The following is a 20,780-nucleotide window of genomic DNA, read 5'->3' on the forward strand; positions in this document are numbered from 1 at the left end:
GAGCCACCTCGAGATCGAGATCCGAGAAGGCAGCAGAGGGGTGTCTGGGCAGGTCCAAGAACTCCCAGGGCAGGGCTGGGCGGGGCTGGAGTGAGGCCCCACCCTTCCAGAGCCGGGAAGCCAGTGTTTCCACATCATGCATCGTTCTCCCAAAAGAGGCCCCTGGAAGTGAACCAACTGAAAGGAAGCCTGAGTCCTGAGCCCCAGAGAGGGAGCGGCTCCTGTGGATGCCTCCCAGGCCCTAGCGACCAGCTTCCCCACCCAGCTTCCCTGCTCTTCCTGCCGCAATCTCTTCGAGTCCCCCACCCTCCATGTGCCCTTCCCACGTCTCTCGCATCACTGTTGCTGCCTCACCCCTCCAGACTTGGGTCCCTTCTCCCTCCGGGAATGGGTCTCCCTGAGCCCACTTCTGTGGGACCTTGTAGACCTAGTCCAAGTTTATCACCCTTAGGACCCGAGAAGAGTGAGAAACCACGGAAAGCAGGAGATCTCAAACTCTCCCATGCCCTTTTGACAACCAGGTAAACTGAGATGCGCTGACTGTGAATATTCTTGCTCTTTATCTCCGTCACTACCAAAATAGTCTACATCCAGGCCCTCCAGGGAACTTCGGCTTCCAGATACCCTTTCTGTCCTCAGTATCCAGCTCCCAGCATCCTGTCTGTTTTTGGGACCCAAACTCCCATCAACCCCCAAGTCCTCGGGACCTCTAGGATCCTCACTGTTCTCGGGACCAAATCTCCCATCAACATCTGCGTCCTCAGGACCCCAGCTCCAAGCAATTCCTTTCCTTTTCCATTCTCAGGTTACCCTTCGGTAAATAGGGAAAGAGGCCTCACATTTTCTGTCTTAGGATAGGTGGAAGAGAGGTGTCTGACCTAGATGTGGGATACTGGGTCAGGGGGAAGGTAGCTAATAGTTGTCTTTCCCCCAAGAACCTATAGGTCCCCTTGCCCTCGTGGCTCTAACCAATGTCTCCTGCTCCAGCTGAAGAGAATCCAACACCCAGGAGATGTTGGTTTGATTCTCATCTGTCTTCTTGGGGACCCACCATTTCTCCCTTCTGAGGACACCAGGAGAGTGGTGGTCCTGTCCCCATCCTGTCGAACACCAGGGTGCTTTATCCGTTAGAGCTTTCATGCAAGTGACAGCAAATCCAACCCAAGTTGCTTAAGAGAAAGAGAATTGGGTCACATATAAAAAAGTGTCAGCATGGCCTGCCTGTCTCTCTGTCCTAAGGGTAAATGGCTGCCCTCATGTTGCAAGTTGCCTGGGGCCACACCTTTCCTTCTTATGTGGAGAGGGGCAGAGAGAGAAAATGGCAAGACAGATGGAGAGAGCCAGACTGAAGGAGACTGAGGGGGGATGAGAGAAAGGGGGAGCAGAAGCTTTAAGAAGCTCCTTCAGCAGAGTGGGGAGATAACTTCCCCCAGAAGCTTCTAGAAAACTTTTCATTGGGTTTCATTGGCCCAGATGATGCCACCTGCCTATCACTGAACCAATATCAATGGCCAGGGGATGAGATTATGCTGATTAAATTGAACATGAACCACAGGCTCCCTCCACCCTCAGGTCAGAGGTGAAATCAGCTTTTTTAAACAGAAATTATATTGGGAAGCCCCCTGCTGGGATTCCTATGGGGGGATGGGATGGGTACACCATGAGTTGACCATTCTTGAATTTTTTGAAGTGTTGGGATAGTGCAGACTTTGTTAGTTGTTTACTCAATATCATTCTGGGAGATACTAGAAGTATGTATTTGGTCTCTGCCTCTGGTTCCTGGCACAGAGGTCCGGAAATCCTTATAATTTCCTGGGTGATAGGAGTGTCTTTTATTTTCTTTTTAAAGATTTTATTTATTTATTTGACAGAGAGACACAGCGAGAGAGGGAACACAAGCAGGGGGAGTGGGAGAGGGAGAAGCAGGCCTCCCTCGGAGCAGGGAGCCCAATGCAGGGCTCGATCCCAGGCCCTGGGAAAGGGGCAGACGCTCAACGACTGGGCCACCCAGCCGCCCCAGAGTGTCTTTTATTTTAATGAGGAGACTCTGGGTGGGCTTCTGGACGGCTCCTGGAAGAGAGCTGGTCACCCAAGAGAGCAAACTGTGATTAGAAGCTTGGAATTTTCAGCCCTGCCCCCCATTCTCTTGAGAAGGGAGAAGGGTAGAAAATGGAGTTAGAGAATGATCATGCCTATGGAATGAAGCCTCCATAAAATTGCAAAAGTTACAAGGTTTGGGGGGCTTCCAGGTTGGTGAGCCTGTGAAGATGCTGGGAAAGTGCTCACCGTGGAGAGTTCCACGCCCCTTCCCGCATACCTTGCCCTATGCCTCACTTCTGCCTGGATGCTCATCCGTATCCTTTGTCATATCCTTCTATAATGAACTGGTAAATGTAAGCAGACCGTTTCCCTGCGTTCTGTGAGCCATGCTAGCAAATCCAACCCGGAGAGGGGGTCAAGGGAACCTCTGATTTTTAACCAGTGGGTCAGAAGCACAGGTGACAGCCTGCACTTGTGATCGGCATCTGAATTAGGGAAAGGAGTGTGCTTGTGGGCCTGAGCCCTTCGCCTGTGGGATCTGACGCCTTCTCCAGGTAGATCATGTCAGAGTTGAGTTCAACTGTAGGACACCCAGCCCATGTCACAGAGAATTGCTGGGTGTGGGAAAACTCCCTCAGATTTGGTGACCAGAAGTGTTGTGAGTGTGACAGTGAAGGTAAAGGAGGCACACAGGAGAAAGACGTGGTGGGAAGAACTGGGTTTTTCCATCTATGGGAGAAAAACTGGGTGTTTTTTTTCCCCCTAATACACATTCTCTCCCTCTTTTTCCTTTTTTTTTTAAAGATTAATTTGTTTATTTTTTAAAAAAAGATTTATTTATTTATTTGAGAGAGAGAGAGATATGTATAGAGAGAGCACCACTGGAGGGAGAGGGAAAAGCAGTCTCCCCGCTGAGCAGGGAGCCTGACTCGGGGCTCGATTCCAGGACCCCAAGATCATGACCTGAGCTGAAGGCAGATGCTTAACCGACTGTGCCACCGAGGTGTCCCTATTTGTTTATTTTAGAGAGGGAGAGAACATGAGCAGGAGGGGCAGAGGGAGAGGGAGAGAGAATCTGAAGCGGACTCAGTGCTGAGCGCTAGCCCAAGGCAGGGCTTGATCTCAGGACCCTGAGATCAAGACCTGAGCCAAAACCAAGAGTCGGAGGTTTAACTGACTGCACCACCCAGGCGCCCCCTGGCCCCCCCACCTTTTTCCTTTTTAAGAGAATCCTGATTTTGTTCAGGCATCTCCCTTTTTTTTTTTTTTAAAAGGATGTTGCAGTCTTTTTTTTTTTTTAATGATTTTATTTATTTATTCATGAGCGACAGAGGTGGGGAGAGAGAGAGAGAGAGAGAAGCAGAGGGAGAAGCAGGCTCCCAAGGAGCAGGGAGCCCGATGCGGGACTCGATCCCAGGACCCTGGGATCATGACCTGAGCCGAAGGCAGACGCTTAACCATCTGAGCCACCCAGGCGCCCTCTCCCTTTCTTTAGTAGCCAGATGATGCGAGGGAAACCTCAGGAGTGGGGTCTGCATATATTTTGCTCAGTATGATGGTTCCATGCCCCCTTCCAGTGATGGTTGTAGGCATATGTGTATGAAACAAGTCAGGCAAATAAAATGTGAGGGCAAGTTGGCTTGCAAGTGTTGGGTTAAATTCTCTTTGTTTTTTTTTTTTTTAATTTTTTTTTTAAAGATTTTATTTATTTGAGAGAGAGAGAATGAGAGATAGAGAGCACGAGAGGGAAGAGGGTCAGAGGGAGAAGCAGACTCCCTGCTGAGCAGGGAGCCCGATGCGGGACTCGAACCCGGGACTCCAGGATCATGACCTGAGCCGAAGGCAGTCGCCTAACCAACTGAGCCACCCAGGCGCCCAATTCTCTTTGTTTTAAAAAAAAAAAGAGACCCAAGAAGAGATGGCCTTTTGTTATTGCCTCTGAATGTGGCTATGATGTCTGGAATTGCAGCAGCCATCTTGGGGCCATGAGGTGGACAAGCCTGAATGGATCCTTTAGGATATGATCTCTTGTCATTTAAATAATCAATTTCTTCTTTGTGTTTCAACCATTTTGAGTTGGGTGTCCGGTTGCATACATCCCTAGCCTCTGTGTTGCCTCTGATTCATATAAAATATTCATATAAAATATATAAAAATATATTTTATATTCATATAAAATATATTCATGTAAAATATAAAAAAGCAGGAGGCAACCCTGCTTGCTGATTAAAACACTCTGAGTGACAGTTCACTTTTTCAGTTGGTCTCCCATCCTCGTGGTAGGATTCCTCTCAGAGAGATTGCTTTTCCAGCTCTGGCTGAGTGGGCTGCATACCACGAGAGCTGCAGGAGCAGTGGATGTCTGTTCACGACCTGAACAACTGTCCCAGCTTCCTGACTTAGGTGTGAACTTCCCTGGCTGTAGCAGAGAAGGTCGGAGTCAGAGGACTGACCCCAACTAGACCCCATCAGGGTCTGTCTGCTAGCTCAAGTTTTAGAACTGGGACACAAGGAGTTCTTGGTACTTGACATTTCAAGGGCATATTTGGCTACTGTGTGTGAGGTGGAAGAAGGGGGGTCTATGCGGAGACAGAAAAATAAAGTGGAAGCCCAGGAGGGAAACCACACATTCAGAGAGAGAAAGAGAGAGACAGAGACAGAGACAGAGAGAAATTCTGCAAAAGGAAGACAACCTTGATTTCACACAGCTTTTCAATTCTATTTCTTGTCCCTAGTGAGGCCCAGAGACCTAGCTCTTGCTTGGATTCTAAACTTCCAATAATGTCGTTTTGCTTAAGTCAGCTTAAACGGATTTTATTTCTTGCAACCGAAATCCCTGAACAAAAACTTGGGAGCCATTAACGATGAGGTCCTGATCGCAAGCTCTGGTGTAGAACATTACGAGAAATGTATCCTGAGCCTCAAGATCTGCTGTAAGACATCATGGGACACGTATTTCAAACCTCTGATCCTCACTGGAGGGCATGCTGGGAGATGTAATCCTAGCCCCCAGTCTCTGCCACAGGGCCTCATGGGAGATGCAGTCCTAGCCTCCATTCCTGCTGCAAGGCATCATGGGAAATGTATTCCTAGCCTCCAGGCTCTGCTGGAGGGCATCCCGGTGGATGTAATCCTACCCTCCAACTCCTGTGCTAGGCAATCATGGGAAAGGGGAAACTACCCTCAATTTTAATTGTAGAGCAGCTCAGAAAATGTTATCTTGGCCTCATCTCTGCTGTAGGGCGTCATGAGAGATAGAACCCTTGCCAGTTTTTGTTGTACGAGACTGAAGATGTGATCTTTCCTTCCTCCTGTCCTTCCTTCCCTCTTTTCTTTCTTAATTACCTGCCATGTTCCAGGCATTATTCATCTTGGTACTGCGAATACAGTCGTAGTGAGCAAATAAAGGTCTTGCCCTTTATGGAGATTATAGTGGGGAGGGTTAGCAAACTACCAAACAAGTGACTATTCCCATTAACCATTGCAGCATAACAAAATGCCCCAAAACTCAGTGATGTGAAACCATAACCTTTTTATTTTACGATTCTGTGGGTCAGGAATTTGAGCAAAGCACAGCAGGATCAGTGCATATCTGCTCCACAATGAACCGGGGCCCAAATGGGCTGGCTGGAACAGCTGGAGGTGGGTGCGATGGTTCATATGGGGCCACTTAATCTGAAACCTTGGCTCTGGCTGCTGGCTGGGGTTGTGGATTGAACTGTCCCCCCACCCCTCCGCCCCATACATTGAAGTTCTAACCCCTAGAACCTATGAATGTGACCTTATTTGGAAATAGGGTCTTTGCAGATAGGATTAAGATGAGGTCACACTGGACCAGGATGGGTCCCTAAATCCAATGAGTGGTGTCCTGGTAAGGAGAGGGAGAGATTTGGAGCCGCACAGACACATTCACTGAGAAGGCCACGTGAGGACAGAGGCAGAGATTGGAGTAGCGTGGCTGCAAGCCCAGAAACACCAAGGATTGTCAGCAACCCCCAGGAGCCAGGATGAGCCAGGAAGGATCCTTCCCCAGCGACTTTAGAAAGAGCGTGGCACTGCCAACACCTTGATTTCAGACTCCTAGCATCCAGAACTCTGAGAGCATACATTCCTGTTGCTGGAAGCCACCCAGTTTGAAAGTTGGTTACTACGGCAGTCCTGGGAAACAAAAACAGCTGGGCTTCCCGACTCTCCTGCATGCTACATCTGCTGGGGTTGCGACGTCTAGGGCCGCTCCTTCGCCCACTTGTCTGGTGTCTGGGCTGAGATGGCTGAGACATCTGGGGCTCTCTCCCCACATGGCGTCCATGCATGACATAGTGTGGGCGTCCGCAGAGCACGGAAGCCTCAGCGCAGGAGGATTTTGACATGGCAGCTGGCTTCCCCAGAGCCAGTTTCTTGAAGCCCAGAACGTGGCATGGTCAAAGCAGTCCCAGAGCCACGCACGTTCAAAGAGGTGGAGATACTGAGGCCACCTCTTTAAGCCACCACAGTGACGCTCAGTGCTATGTGATTTGAGGAGGTCCTAAAAAGAAACCCGTCCCTTCCCTGCCCTCAAATACCATGGAAGATGCCTTATCCTTTTCTTCATTACCCATAGGGTCCTGGGGAACGTAATTTTGTCCCTTTGGGCTTGCCTCAGCAAATCATAGGAAACGTGAATTCTTCAATATTGTGTCCCAAGGGTGCCAACTGAAACGAGAGTTCTTTTTCTCAGTCTGAAGGCATCCTAGGAATAAGAGCCCAGCTTTTATCTCTTGCCACCAGGGCATCTGGGGAAATGTAGTCCTGATTCCTCACTTCAGGGCCCCCAGGGAGTTCTGGCCATCAGATTATCCCTCCCATTCATCTCAGGTCTCAGAGCCCCCTAAGAAATGCAGATGCCTCTCCTTAGAATAACAAAATAGTCTTGACCTTTGGAGCTTAGGAGAAGAGACTGGAAGGTTAGTGCTTGAGTGAGTGAGTCGGAGCCGAGAAATGGATGTGGAGGTGGCTTAGGATGGAAGCCCGTGGAGAACAGCTCCCAAGGCTGAGGCCCCAGATGCCTGGGTCCTACAATGTGACCCCTAATTCCAGGAGGTGGGCAAAAGGTGCCCCCCCACCCATTCATCCTCCCAAAGAGAGATGCTATGGGGAAGGGAAGATCAGGCCTTGTTCTCTGGTACAAAAATCTTTATTTAAGTATAAAATATTAAATAAAACAAATATTAATAATAACAACAATGGTACAACAATGCTAACATAAGACCTCTCCTGCTGGCCTGCAGGCTTCTCCAGCTTTTCTCCCCTGGTTCTGCAACTCCATGAGACAGCTGGGAAAACTGAGACCCAGAGAGGGCAGCACACTGGCCTGAGGTCACACAGCAAGTCAGCAGGGCTGGGAGCTGAGGGGAGGGCAAAGGGCTCCTCTGGATCCGGCCAGGGAAGGGGGAGTGTGGGGCGTCAGGTCCAGAGGAGAGTGCCTCCCCACAGTCTGGCAGTTATAAGCAGGGTGGCCATGAGGCTGAGGTGGGCAGGACCGGGCCGGGGGGCACCGCCCATGCGGGGCTGGTGACCCAGGACTGGGTGGTTACAGCCGTTTCCAGTACAGCATGAGACACTGAGAAGGGTCAGACTGAAGGCTTCAGCCACGTGGAGACTCTGGCACCATGAGGAAGTTGCACAACCTCGTACTGTGTAGCTCCGGTTGCCCAGCCCTGAGGAGAGAGGACTGCGTGAGACTCCCAGCTCCTGGGGCTGGGCCTGCAGTGCTCACCGGGTGACCTGCCACCTTGTGGTGGATCTCACCTGAAGAAAGCAGCAGTTTCAAGTGTGGTCCCTCAGACCCTTCCGGGGGAACTGAGAAGTCAAAACTATTCTCATAATAATGCTAAGGCATCATTCGACTTTTCCACCCTTGTGAGTGTACAGTGGGGGTTTTCCAGAAACCCTGGGACATGTGATCTTGCAGCCGACTGAACGCAGAAGCCAATATGAGGAGGATGAGGATCTAGCCATCTTCTATTAAGCCAGATATGAAAGAGATTTGCGAAATGGTAGAACAACGCCGGTCTTCTTGTTAAATGTTTTCATTGTGGAAAATGTCATTTTTTTTAAAGTAAAAAATGTTATGTTCACATGGAATGAGGTTTTATTTTATATTTTTCTTTTAAAGTAATTTATTTTAAAATAAATTAGTGGGGCACCAGGGTGGCTCAGTCGGTTAAGCGTCCAACTCTTGGTTATGACCTCAGGGTCATGAGATCAAGCCCCGATTTGGGGGCTCCATGCTGGGCATGAAGCCTGCTTAAGATTCTCTCTCTCCCTCTCCCTCTGCCCTCTCTCCATCCCCCACTTGCGGGCTCTTTCTAAAAAAATAAGTAATAAATAAATTAATAATTTACATCTCTTAAAATATCTGTTTTAACTCCTAATGCAGTAAATATCTATAGCTATATCTGCCGTAAGTAATAATTTTTAAGAGCAGGGAGGAATTTTGAGATGAAAAGGTTTGAGAACCCCTGGAACAGAGAGCCGCTCAGGATGGCACAGGATGGAAGCCCGCCACATCCACAGGAAGTCCCACCCCCTCGTGGGAAGTTCCACCCCCAGAGAGGTCCACATTTCTGTGGCGGGAATGCTCATTTCTTTTTTTTTCTTTTAAAGATTTTTTTAATTTATTTATTCATGAGAGAGAGAGAGAGAGAGAGAGAGAGAGAGAGGCAGAGGGAGAAGCAGGCTCCTAAGGAGCAGGGAGCCCGATGTGGGACTCGATCCCAGGACTCCGGGATCGTGACCTGAGCCGAAGGCAGACGCTTAACCATCTGAGCCACCCAGGCGCCCGGGAACGCTCATTTCTTAATGAAGTCCTCATTCCTGATGACACTTTGCACCCTCCTGAAGGAAGTCCTACCTTTTCCACCGGAAGACCCAGCTCCGTGAAGTCGACCTGTGGCCGACAAGCCCCCACCCACAAGTATCCTCTCCCAGCCTCCTGGAAGGGCTCACCATTAGTGCCCGTGGCTTCCAGGCATTGATTCATGGGGCCTTGGCAGGCGGTCAGGGAAATCTCCTCGGAGGAACATCCATGGGTGCTGTTCCCCTCACAGCTGTAACATTGGAGGCCATTCAGAGGCAGGTTTTGAAGCTCCAGGACTTGGGAGAAGACAAGTGACACAGAAACCAAGGAAATTAGTATGGGGGTGCGGGCAGGTGGGGTGGAGGGATGTCCTTCCTTGCATTACCTCCCCTAGGACTGTCAACTCGCAGCCTGAAATGTCATGGAGCCACCTAGTGGTCAGGCATTGGAACAGCACTGTCTCCGGAGGGGAGGGCTTTTTTTTTTTTTTAAGATTTTATTTATTTATGTGAGAGAGAGAGCGGGAGAGAGAGCGCGAGCATGAGCGGGGGGAGGGGCAGAGGGAGAGGAAACAGACTCCCCGCTGAGCTGGGGGCCAGATATGAGACTAAATCCCAGGATCTTGAGATCATGACCTGAGCCAAAGGCAGACGCTTAACTGACTGAGCCACCCAGGCGCCCCTTCTCAGGGGGTTCTTTATAGAACCTGCGAGAGAGATCCCACCTCGCCGCTCCTCCTGAGCCCCTATCTGACCAGGCACTGGGCGAGCAGCTGTGGAAGACGAAACAGTCCCTGCCCTGGAGCACTTACCACTTAGACCTACACTGTCCAATATGGTAGCCACTAGCGACCTGTGGTTGTTTACATTTACACTGAAATGAATTCCTATTAACTAAAATTCAAAGTTCAGTTTCACATTTCAAGCGCTCAACAGCCATACGAGTTAGTGGCTACCATATCGGACAGTACAGATATGGAACATTTCTATCACCCTGGAAAGTTCTATTAGACAGTACTGGTTTGTGGAGACAGAATGACACCAAGGAGCGAGATTATAGTGGAGGGGAGGGACAGGGAATGTTTCCCTGAGGACAATACTTTAAAGCTGAGACCTAACCAATGAGAAGTAGCCAGCCAGGTAAACTCTTGGGGGAGATGTGTTCCTGGTGGAGGGTACTGAATGCGCGAAGGCCATGCGGCAGGACAGAGTTTGGCAGTTGCAGGAACTCAGTGTAGACCATGAGGCAGACAGGTGCCAGATTACACAGGGCATAGGATGGTCTTTAGATTTTACTCTGTGAGCAAAGAAGAGTTGCTGCAGTGCCTGAGGAAGGAGAGTGACATGCTCTAGTTTACATTTTTAAGAAATCACCCTTGCTGCTGTGTCGAGCATTGGTTGTAGGAGGCAGAAGCGGAAGCAGGGGGACCAGTGAGAAGGTTATCGCAGCAATCTAGGCAAGAGCTCCCCGGTGGCATGGACCAGGGCGGTGAGCTGCGGAAGCATTCAAGGAAGTATAAAGCAGGGGTCTCTGGTAAAGCTTTGATGGGCACGTTGAATTTCCACACAAGCCTTCTTTGAGGAGGGGCTTTCAGGGGAGATGGCCACCTAGAGAGGAGCGGTGGCCTGCGAGTGAGGGGCAGCAGCCTGGGTACACCTCCTGCCCCGAACCCCGGCCTCATGCTGCGTGGGTCCCCTGCCCCTCACCTGGGCCTCCATTGCATTTGGTGGTGTTGCAGCACCGCAGGAAGTGGAAGGTGTGGTTGTTGTGGAAACCGGTGGGGCCTGGGCAGCCCGGAAGGTTGCCACAGCCACGGGTGTGGTGCTCATCCCTTAGACTGCCTGTCGGGAGCAGAAGAGAGAGGTCAGATCGTTCGGGGGCTGAGACTGGCTTTGCCCACCACTGCAGCAGTCATCTGTCCATTTCCTGCCTCACTGTTCATTATAGGACGCTCATTTTATTTGGGGCAGCCATATATCTAGGCAAAACCACATTTTCCAGCTTCCATAGGTATAATCATGTGGCTAAGTTCTGGTCAATGTGATATAAATAGGAGGGTTTTATGGGACTTCCAGAAGGGAGAACCCCCACAAAAGGAGGGGTGCCTATTTTTTGTTCCTTTTCTTCTTTCTCTTTCCTGGAACTCGGACATGAGGTTTGGAGCTCTGGCAGCTATGTTGGACTATGAGGCAATTGTGAGAATGGAAACAATATTCAAGAAATGAGAAAGCATCTGGGTTCCTGGTGATGGTAGAATTGTCCTAGTGGCTCAGGACTTCCTATCACTAGACTTTTTGTGTGTGAGAGAACTAAATTTCTACTTTGCTTAAATCCTTGTTATCCTGGGGTCCTTGTTAAGGGCAGCCTTGGGGAGGAGCAATGCAGGGGGGAGATGCTGCTGGCAGGTTGGAGCTCACCTTCCAGGCTCCGGTGGGTCACCACTTCCACGCACTGTTCTGTAGGGCTGCGGCATTGCAGGCTCTGGTCCCAGCCCCTCTCACAGCTCAGATCTGATGAGGCGCAGGAAACACATTCAAGGTAACGGCTTCGGATTCGGGGAAAGGTGGAAGTCCGACCTGTTCGGGGAGGGGCAGGAGGGTGAGACTCCATGGGGAGAGTTCCAGAAATCTAGCTCCTTTGAAGACTCACCTAAGCATCAATTTCTCCTTTAGCCAATCACCAAAGCCCTGCCTATCCCACCTCCTGAATCTTTCTAGCATCCATCCCCTCCTTTCCAGCCCCATGACCAAGTCAGAACTTCTTCAAACACCTGGCCTCCTGATTTCCATCCTTGCCCCCCAACCCCACCCAGGGCAGCCCCACATGGCCCTAGGAGGATGTTTCTAATACTCAAATCTGACCCTACCTGCTCCGCTCAAAACCTCTCCATGGCTCCCCAGTGCCCTCAGAATAATATCCAAGCTACTCCATGCGGACCTCTGGGTCCCAGCCACCTCTCCTGTCTCATCTCCCTCCACTAGCCCCTCAGACTCTACTCCCCGTGACTTCCCACGGTCCCTGAATGTATATGCTGACTGGCATCCAGCCCTTGCCTAGAACACGCTCCCTTGGCTCCTTACTTTCCCTGTCTTCTCCTACTCATTCTTCAGGCATCATCTTCTCAAATCTCACCTCCTCTAGGAAGTCCTCCCTGACCTCTGAGGCTGCATCAGTGTGTCCCACCAGGCTCCCCAATCCCAGCCACAGCCACCTTGGGTCATCCCCGTCTGACTGGCCTCTGAGCCCCAGGAAGTAGGGCCAGGGCTGTCCTGATCATTACTGTGTCCCAACACCACCCAGCACAGGGCCAGAGCCAGAGAAGACATCCAGTAAGTATTTGTTAAATGAATGAATGAAGAACTGCTTAAAACCCTGCTATTGTTCTTTGTGGTAGCCAACCTCTGAGACGGCCCCCAGTGACCCCTGCTTCCTGGTACGCGCACACAAAGAACAGGGCTGACCTGTGTAACTAATGGGATATTGCGGAAATGATGGTGTATGACTCCTGTGCTAGATCATAAAAGGCATCGCAACTTCTTCCTGGCTCTCTCTTGGATTACTTGGTCTGGAGGAAGTCCAGCTGTCATGCGGTTAGAACACTCAAACACCCCATGGCGAGGTCTACGTGGCGAGGAACTGAGGCCTTTGTCCAAGCCATGGGAGGGGACCAGCCACGTGAGTAAATCTCCCTTGGGAGCCTTGGGATGGTGGCAGCTCCGCTGTCGTCTTGACCACAACCTCATGAAAGAGCCAGAACCATCCTACTTAAGCCACTTCCAGATTCTTCAGAATCTGACCTTCAGAAACTTTGTGAAATAATACCCGCTCATTTTTGTTTTAAGTTTTGGGACAATCTGTACTGAGGCGATAGATAGTTAATGTACTACCCAATTGGGTCAGGGATCCAAGCCTCACTTGATGATTGATCTGTGATAAGCCTCTCACACCTGCTGGTCCAGGCCAAGGAGGTGAATTATTTTTCCCTGGAAACACTAGAGTCATTCCTCTGGAGTCATTCCTCTAGATTCCTCTAGAGTCATTCCTCCCACCATTCCGAAGCCTGGCATGCCCTCCCCTTCCTGACCCCAAATATCCAAGTTGAGTTGGGGCCAAGTCCTACATAAGGGAGAGGGCTGTCTCAGCCACTCTCTCAACTGGTAGGCCAGCTGCTGGAATTAGGTGAATCACTTACATCCAAGGCCAAATCTTCCCCAACCCTAAAGAAAAAATAATTAAAATGCCAACAACCCATGTCTTCTCACATGAACTTCCATGAAAATGAAAACATGGAGGGCGCCTGGGTGGCTCAGTTGGTTAAGCGACTGCCTTCGGCTCAGGTCATGATCCTGGAGTCCCGGGATCGAGTCCCGCATCGGGCTCCCTGCTCAGCAGGGAGTCTGCTTCTCCCTCTGACCCTCTTCCCTCTCATGCTCTCTCTCTCTCATTCTCTCTCTCTCTCAAATAAATAAATAAAATCTTTAAAAAAAAAAAAAAGAAAATGAAAACACGGATTGCCATCACCGCCATCATACCACCCTCAGGTCCCCTCATAAACTCTTGTTCTTGTGTCGCTCTTCTAAATGTGGGTCATCCTCAGGGTTCTGTCTTAGGCCCTTTTCATTTCTCACGGTGCACATTCTCTCCCATGGGGGTGTTATCCATTGACCTGGCTTCATTTCCACACATCTGCTGGGAACGTCTCTCTGAGCTCCACACCTGTATACCCAACTGCCTCCTGGGGAATCCCTCTGGCCGTCCCTCAAACACCTGAATCTCTTTAGGCACAAAAGGAAGCTCTCCATCTTCTCTAAACGGGCCTTTCTCTCCTGAATTCCATATCTCTGTGGTGGTCCCGTTCAGTCCCCCAGGGCAGACACCTGGCAGGTTCCTTGATCCTTCACATCTAGGCACCAATCTGGAGCCGTCTCCTGCCCTGTCTTCTAGTTCTTTAATCCTTTTGCCCCACTGCTTCTGGGCTCTATGAAGCACATCTGTTGAGTTCTTAATTTCAGTCACTATTCTGTGTTTCCTGTTTGACTCTTTTAAAAAAAAATGGACTCCACATTTCTGTTAAAGTTTATCCTCCCTATTTTTTTGGACTATATGTATATTTTTAAAGATTGTATTTATTTATTTGACAGAGAGAGACACAGAGAGAGAAGAAACACAAGCAGGGGGAGTGGGAGAGGGAGAAGCAGGCTTCCCGCGGAACAGAGAGTCGGATGCGGGGCTCGATCCCAGGACCCTGGGATCATGACCTGAGCCGAAGGCAGACACTTAATGACTGAGCCACCCATGTGCCCCTGTTTTGGACCATATTGATCATGGCTATTTTAAATGTCCCTAATAACTCCACTATCTGAATCGTTATGACTCTGTTTCTACTGTTGGATTTGTCTCTAGGTTTCTTGTTAATTGGTCCTTTCAATTTTCTTTGGGGTACCTTGTAAGTTTTGATTAGATGCCAGACATCACAATGAAAATTTGGAAGGGCTCTAAATAATGTTATTTTCTTCCCAAGAAGGTCAGTTTTCTTCTCGCTGAAGATCAGATGTAGGAATCTTTAGGGCTGGTCTCTTTCAGTTTTGCCCTTACACCTAGGGTATGGTCTCAGCAGAAAGCTTGGGGTGGTTACCAAGGCCTCTCTCTCCAACTTTGCAACTTTGGTTTCCCTAGCATCATATGCCTGCTGGAATCCTTTTTCAGTTCTGTAGCTTCCCAGATACTATTTTCTGCTGAGTTCCTTGGAGTCTCACCCTGTGCATGTACAGCTTGCCAACAACTTAAAGGAAATATGCAGATTTGGGGACTCCCTTTTCTTTGGTTTCATATGTTCCTGGACTCTACCTCTCATTCTTCAGATGCTCTGGCAGCCAGAGACACTCTAACCCCTGGCTTCTCAGTCTAGCAATGATCTCTCTTATTTGGGTTTTATTTCCCCTTCACAGCAGTGAATTGGAAAGTGCACTCAAGGATAAAGCCAGCTTTCTGCATAAATCAATTTCCGTGCTTCCCTTATTTCAAAGATTGTAGCACCTCAAGGTCCTCTCTTCATTAGCTGCTCTCCAGTGACCTCAAGTAATTGTTTATGATTTGTCCAGCTTTTCTGGCTTTCATTGGCAGATTAGTCTGATACATGTGACTCCATCATGACCAGAACTGCAAACCCACCCCCATGTCTAATCCATCACTAAGTACTGCTCATCTACCTGCTAAAGAGTTCTTAAAATCCACCCACTTATCTCCATGTGCATGGTTGACCTTCTAATGTAGTTACTCTCTTCTTCACCTGGACAACCTCACCCACCTCCAAGTTGGACTGCCCTCATCTTCTTTCCCTCCATCATTGCTCTCCTCTGAGGTCAGAATAATTTGTTCAAAAGTACAAATCTGATCATGACACTCTCTGCTTAAAACCCTTTTATGACCGGGGCACCTGGATGACTCAGTCGGTTGGGTGTCAGACTCTTGGTTTCCGCTCCGGTCATGATCTCATGGTTGTGGGATCGAGCCTCCTCCCCCGCCCAATCCGTTGGCTCCACATTCAGTGGGGAGTCTGCTTGAGATTCTCTCTTTCCCTCTGCCCCTCCCCCTGCTCACACACTCTCTCTCTCAAATAAATAAAAAAAAAAAAATCTTTAAAAAACCCACAAAAACCCTTGGGACACCTGGGTGGCTCAGTCGGTTAAGCGTCTGACTCATAATTTTGGCTCAGGTTATGATCTCATGGCTCATGATATCAAGCCCTGCATCAGGCTTCTTGCTCAGTGGGGAGTCTGCCTGAGATTCTCTCCCTCTGCCCCTCCCCCCACTTGTTGTGTGCTCTCTCTCTCAAATAAATAAATAAATCTAAAAAACAAACAAACCAACCAAAAAACCTCAACCCTTTTATGACCTCCCCCTGTTCCCCGTATGGTCTGTACCCCTCACCACAACCTAGAAGGCCCTGTGTAATATGACCCTGCCAGTTTCCAGCTCCTCTTGCCGTTTTCTCCTTCCTCCAGTCATACTACTTTCATCCACCTTTGGGCCTTGGTGTCTGTTGCTCTTCCGAGAAAACCCTTTCCACTGTCTTTTTGACAGTCTGACTCCTGCTCATCCCTCAAGATCCAGCTTAGTTTTTGCTTCCTGGAGGAAAACTTCTTTGACCTGAGTCCAGTATCTCCCCTAGGGTCCCACAGCCCCTATTCTTCATTCATCCCAGCCCTGATCACTCTGGCCGCTGTTTCCCTTATCTCAGCCCTGAAAATTCTGGACCGTGCTTCCCAACTACAGCTCTGGCCCCTCTCAGACCAGAGGTCTCATGGTCCTGGACCCCTCTGTTTGTGCTTCCCCATCCTGGCTCTGACTAATCTGAGCAGTCACTGCTTGGTGATGGGTCTGTCACCCCCACTCCCACCCCACTGACTGTAAGCCCATGGTAAGGCCCAAGGCTGTCTTGGTCACATCTGTATCCCCAGTATCATATAAATACAGGATTTGGTTTAACAAACTATTCCAGTCACCACAAGCAGCGTAAAATGGCCTGAGAAATGGGGGCTAATAATCGCTTTACCACTTATTAAGTTACTGAATTGACAGCTGCGCTCCAAGCTTGCTGGTGGACCCTTGATCACTCCCAAGTCTCTCTTTAGAATCCCATGTCTCCAAGATCCATCAGCTAAAGAGGGGGGTCCAGGATTGATCAATGTCTTCTGCATTGACTGATATTGTTAAATCTTCTGAATATTATCTATGATCCAAACAATTACTTAGACCCAATTATCAGTGCTTTCCTTAAGCACATCTAACAGAAAGCTGAAGCCAGTGTCCCCTCTCTTGTCACTTCCTGGAAAATAAACATCTGATTCAGTCTCTGTCAACAGACAAAAGTTTGAGGTCAGCATGGCTGAACGAGAAACAGGGCAAACGTAGGTGCTCTGCTTACTGACGTCACTGGGACGGGCCTGGCCTTAACCAATTTCCTGTCTTGCCAGGCCCAGAAAGAGGAATCTGCACGCATGACCATGCAACACGGATCCATTGCTTTCTACCCCCTCCTGCAGGAACTGGAGAACTTGAGCCTCTCTAAGTCTTTTTGTTAAACTGGCATTTGAGAGTTGGGGCTGATGGTGACAGGATCAGGAGAATGATGGGCGCGGGGTTGGGGATCATGAGGGCTGCCCAGCTCACCAGGGGTGGGTCGGTTGCACAAGTCAGTCCCACACAGGGCCTCCGTAAGAGTGATGATCTGCATGCCTGTCCGATAGCTCATGGTCCTGTTGCTCTTCTCTGGGTGGGCACAGCCTCTCTCCACCACCTCCAGCTCTTCACCTCCTGTGAAGAATGTATCTTTGTCACCCCAAAGGCTGCCCTGGGCCCAACCAGTCTCTGATGCTCCTGGTCCTAAGGTCACCCACTTCCGGGGCTGATCCTTGCCAGGCCTCTTCTCTGGGGTCCAGCTGTCTCCTCTCCTCGCCCTCCCACCACAGGAAGCCTACTCCCTCTTAGTGACCACACTATCACTGAGGCTGTCTGGATCCATCTACCCCTGCCTCCCAGCTTAGTGATTTTAGCAGGGAGATGCCTCTAATAGGAATCTTTAAAGGGAAAATGTTACAAGCCTGCCAAAAAGCATAAGAGAACGATACGATAAATAACTATGCATTCATCACCAAATTTTATAAAATATTGGAAAATTTTGCTATATATGTTTCAGATATTTTTTAAAAGAACTTAAATTTGAAAGATAGAGTTAAAGCCTCCTGCTCACTCCCCCAAATCCCATTCCCCTTATGCCCTGTCCAGAAGCAACCACTGGTGTAGGTGATTTTCACCCTAGGTACACATAATAATGTATACTATCATTTATTTATACGTTATTTATTGCATATCGTTATATACTATTTATATTAAAAGGTATCATACCCTGAAACATGTTTTTTTTCCCCCTCTCAACCTGATGTTTTTGAGATGTATCCACTTTAATACCTACAGCTCAAGTTCCTTCATTTAAAGTGCTGTGGAGCGGGGCGCCTGGGTGGCTCAGACGTTAAGCGTCTGCCTTCGGCTCAGGTCATGATCCCGGGGTCCTAGGATCGAGCCCCGCATCCGGCTCCCCGCTCCGTGGGAAGCCTGCTTCTCCCTCTCGCACTCCCCCTGCTTGTGTTCCCTCTCTCGCTGTCTCTGTCAAATAAATAAAACCTTTAAAAAAAAAACAAAACTGCTGTGGAGCATTCCATTGTGTGATTATACCATAATGTTTCTCCTCGACTGATGACTAACCTGTATCACAAACATAACTGCTAAGAACATTCTTACACGGAACTCTTAAGAACATTCTTACATGTGTGCCCAAGGTTCTGTGGGGTTTCTATATTCCTAGAAGTTGGATTGCTGGCAGGAGGGTATGCTAATCGTCATCTGTACTAGGTATTGCCAAATTGCTCTGTGCGGTGCATGCACGAATTTATCCTCATTAGCCGGGTCTGCAGCTTCACATCCTCATCCATCTCTGCATTGTCAAATTGTTTAAAAGCTTGTCTATCTGGTGGGTATGAGATAGGGTCTCCTTGTCTGTTTCGTTTGCATTTCCCTGATTACTGGTGAAATAAGGTTCCCCGTCGCTGTAGTGGGGAATCTCACCTTCCCATATGCGCATGATGGTGGTCCTGCAGAGGTCCTGGCCACGGGCACACTCTTCCACCTGGCACTTCCCGATCCTCCCACACAGCATGCACTGCAGGCTCCAGGAGGCTGCGGGGTCAGTGGGAAGAGAGGAGAGATTGAGCGGTGCTCCCCCTCCCTGCTCCTTCATGCCCCAATACCAGGACCAAGTCTCCAGGCCTTGTGCACTCAGGTTCGTGCTCCACATTTTGTCCGCCCTTTGGTTCCAACACTGGGTTCGGGTCAGCAGTACTTCCGGTCTATCTGTAACCCCACGTTTTATCTACACCCCCTACCCTAATGTTCTATCCCTTCCAACAGTCTTTCCCTAAAGTCACGCCCTGGCTGATTTGCCCTTGAATTCTGTATCAGCGCGGGGCCTATCCTGAGTCCAATCCCCACCCTCTCTGTCCATCAGAATATTCCAGCCCAGCTCCAGTTTAGGTCCTTTCCCCCATTCCACCGGCCCTCGGTCTATTTGGCTTTGCAACCTCTCCTAAGGGCGTTCTACCCTCAACCAACTGCAGCTGATCTTTACGTTCTACCCCAGTTCCCGGTGACCCCCACTGACTATCCCTGCCCTTAATGCCCCCAGACTCTACTCCTTTCCATAGCCTCTCCCCAACATTCTCTCCCCGCCCATCAGTCCAGGCCGAAGTTTTAACTTCGCCCATCAGCCCTCGGGAAGTTCTAACCCCAACTGCAGTAGCCTCCCCGAAGTTCTCTCCCAGCCCCTCAGCTCCTCGCGCGAGGCTCTCGCCCCGCCCCCAGCTCCTCCCCCGAGTTTCTCGCCCTTCCCACTAGCGCGTCCCGTGGTTACAAGTTGGCCCACTAGCCCCGCCCCAACTCCTTACCCTCCCACCCCGCCTCTCCTGCTGGGGGTCCATTCCCCACCACAAATTCGCAGTCTTCTAGAGTCATTACTCATTCCTGGCCGCGAAAGATCCGGAGAACTTTCCGGGTTATTCATGGCTGAACCGCCCCGCCCTGACCAGTTCCTTCTCAATTTCCTCTCGCTTTTCGACCCTCTCCTGTACATTTCCCGGGAAAGGAGTTGAGAGGGTAGCTAGGGGATAGTGAAAGGGAAGGGTCCTCCAGGGACAAGCCCTGGCTTCCCCCAGCCCCTGTCTCTGCGACGTTCGGCCTCTCTGTTTAGATCTTTTGTAACAGGAGGCTCCGTGCTCCCGGTCTTTCCAGGGCCTGGGTCGGTGCGGGGGCGGAGAGCTGTGGGCCAGAATCCCCCTTACTCCAGGACCGCTCTGAGCCTGTTTCCTTCTCTGTGAAACAGGGCTAGAATAGTTCTGACCGTCCAGTTTGAAACTGCAGGGAAGGAGCTTGGAGGAGCGCACTCACTCCGTGGCTGTTAACAGCCTTCGCTCGACGAGTATTTCGCGAGCACGGACTGCTGGCCAGGTCCTGTGCTGCGTGGGGCTGCAGCTGGCTGCAGCGTGACGGGGAGGGCTGGGGGCTGAGCCGCCCTCCTCCAACTCCTCCAGCTCGGAGCCCCCCGCCCCTCCCCCCTCTTCACTGCGTTCGGACCCCGGTGTCCCGCGCAGGTGTTTTGGGCACCGGGTCCCTACCTGGAACGCAGGTCTGAAGCGAAAGCAGCAGCAGCGGCAGCAGCCCCGGGCGGCCCATGTCTGGCCGCAGCTCCAGTCCGTGTGGCTCCCTGCCCCTCTCAGTCTGGCCCGGGCAACCAGACAGTTTTGTGCCCCCGGGGCTCCTCCCAGAGATTTTGCGAAAGAGCGAGTCAGCCCCAGATGCGTAGGTGCTTCCCCCTCCTCCCCCTCTGACCCCTCCTCCTCAAAAACTTCCTTTGCCAGGGCGCGGCCAGCCAGGAGTGGGGGGGGGGGGGTAGGCTCGGCTCTGACTCATGTGGCAGTGGTCACACAGCTGTCTCCACGCTGCGGGGGCGCACACTCAGTGGGCTTTCACAGCTCACTTCCCAGAGCGCGAGTTCCAGCAAGAGGCAGGGCCAGCTGAGGGACACCCTGCAGCACCGAGTGAAGTCCCTGCAGCAGCTCCAAGCCCTGATTGCAGTTTATCGGACACATCTTCTTGGTGCTGCACAGGGTCACACGGACGAAGATGTGCCGCCTTACTCCAGATCATACAGATGCGGCAGGGGCTCGTGGGCTAACAGCAGTCCCGACCAGCCGGTGTGGGCTTTAGCTGCTGGTGCTGAGCATTCCCCATGGTCTTCCTGGGCCTTCTTGTGCCAGTATAATTGAAATAAAAAATATATATATATATTTAA

General features: G+C 50.4%; 1 protein-coding gene across 1 annotated transcript; it reads right to left on the bottom strand.

Annotated features, from left to right (window-relative positions):
- Window positions 1–7,191: 7,191 nt before the first annotated feature.
- Window positions 7,192–20,228, bottom strand: PLAUR (plasminogen activator, urokinase receptor). Its single transcript, XM_028087934.2, has 7 exons — window positions 20,104–20,228; window positions 18,503–18,613; window positions 17,051–17,194; window positions 11,296–11,454; window positions 10,585–10,719; window positions 9,028–9,174; window positions 7,192–7,736 (listed from the first exon to the last, which is right to left on the bottom strand). The coding sequence occupies exons 1-7, from the start codon at window positions 20,159–20,161 to the stop codon at window positions 7,483–7,485; spliced, it is 1,008 nt and encodes a 335-aa protein (XP_027943735.1). The 5' UTR covers window positions 20,162–20,228; the 3' UTR covers window positions 7,192–7,482.
- Window positions 20,229–20,780: the final 552 nt, after the last annotated feature.

Source organism: Eumetopias jubatus, unplaced genomic scaffold (assembly GCF_037043125.1).
Source record: "Eumetopias jubatus isolate StellerSeaLion01/CBP00866 unplaced genomic scaffold, mEumJub1_p1.0 scaffold_10, whole genome shotgun sequence".
NCBI classification, from domain to species: domain Eukaryota; kingdom Metazoa; phylum Chordata; class Mammalia; order Carnivora; family Otariidae; genus Eumetopias; species Eumetopias jubatus.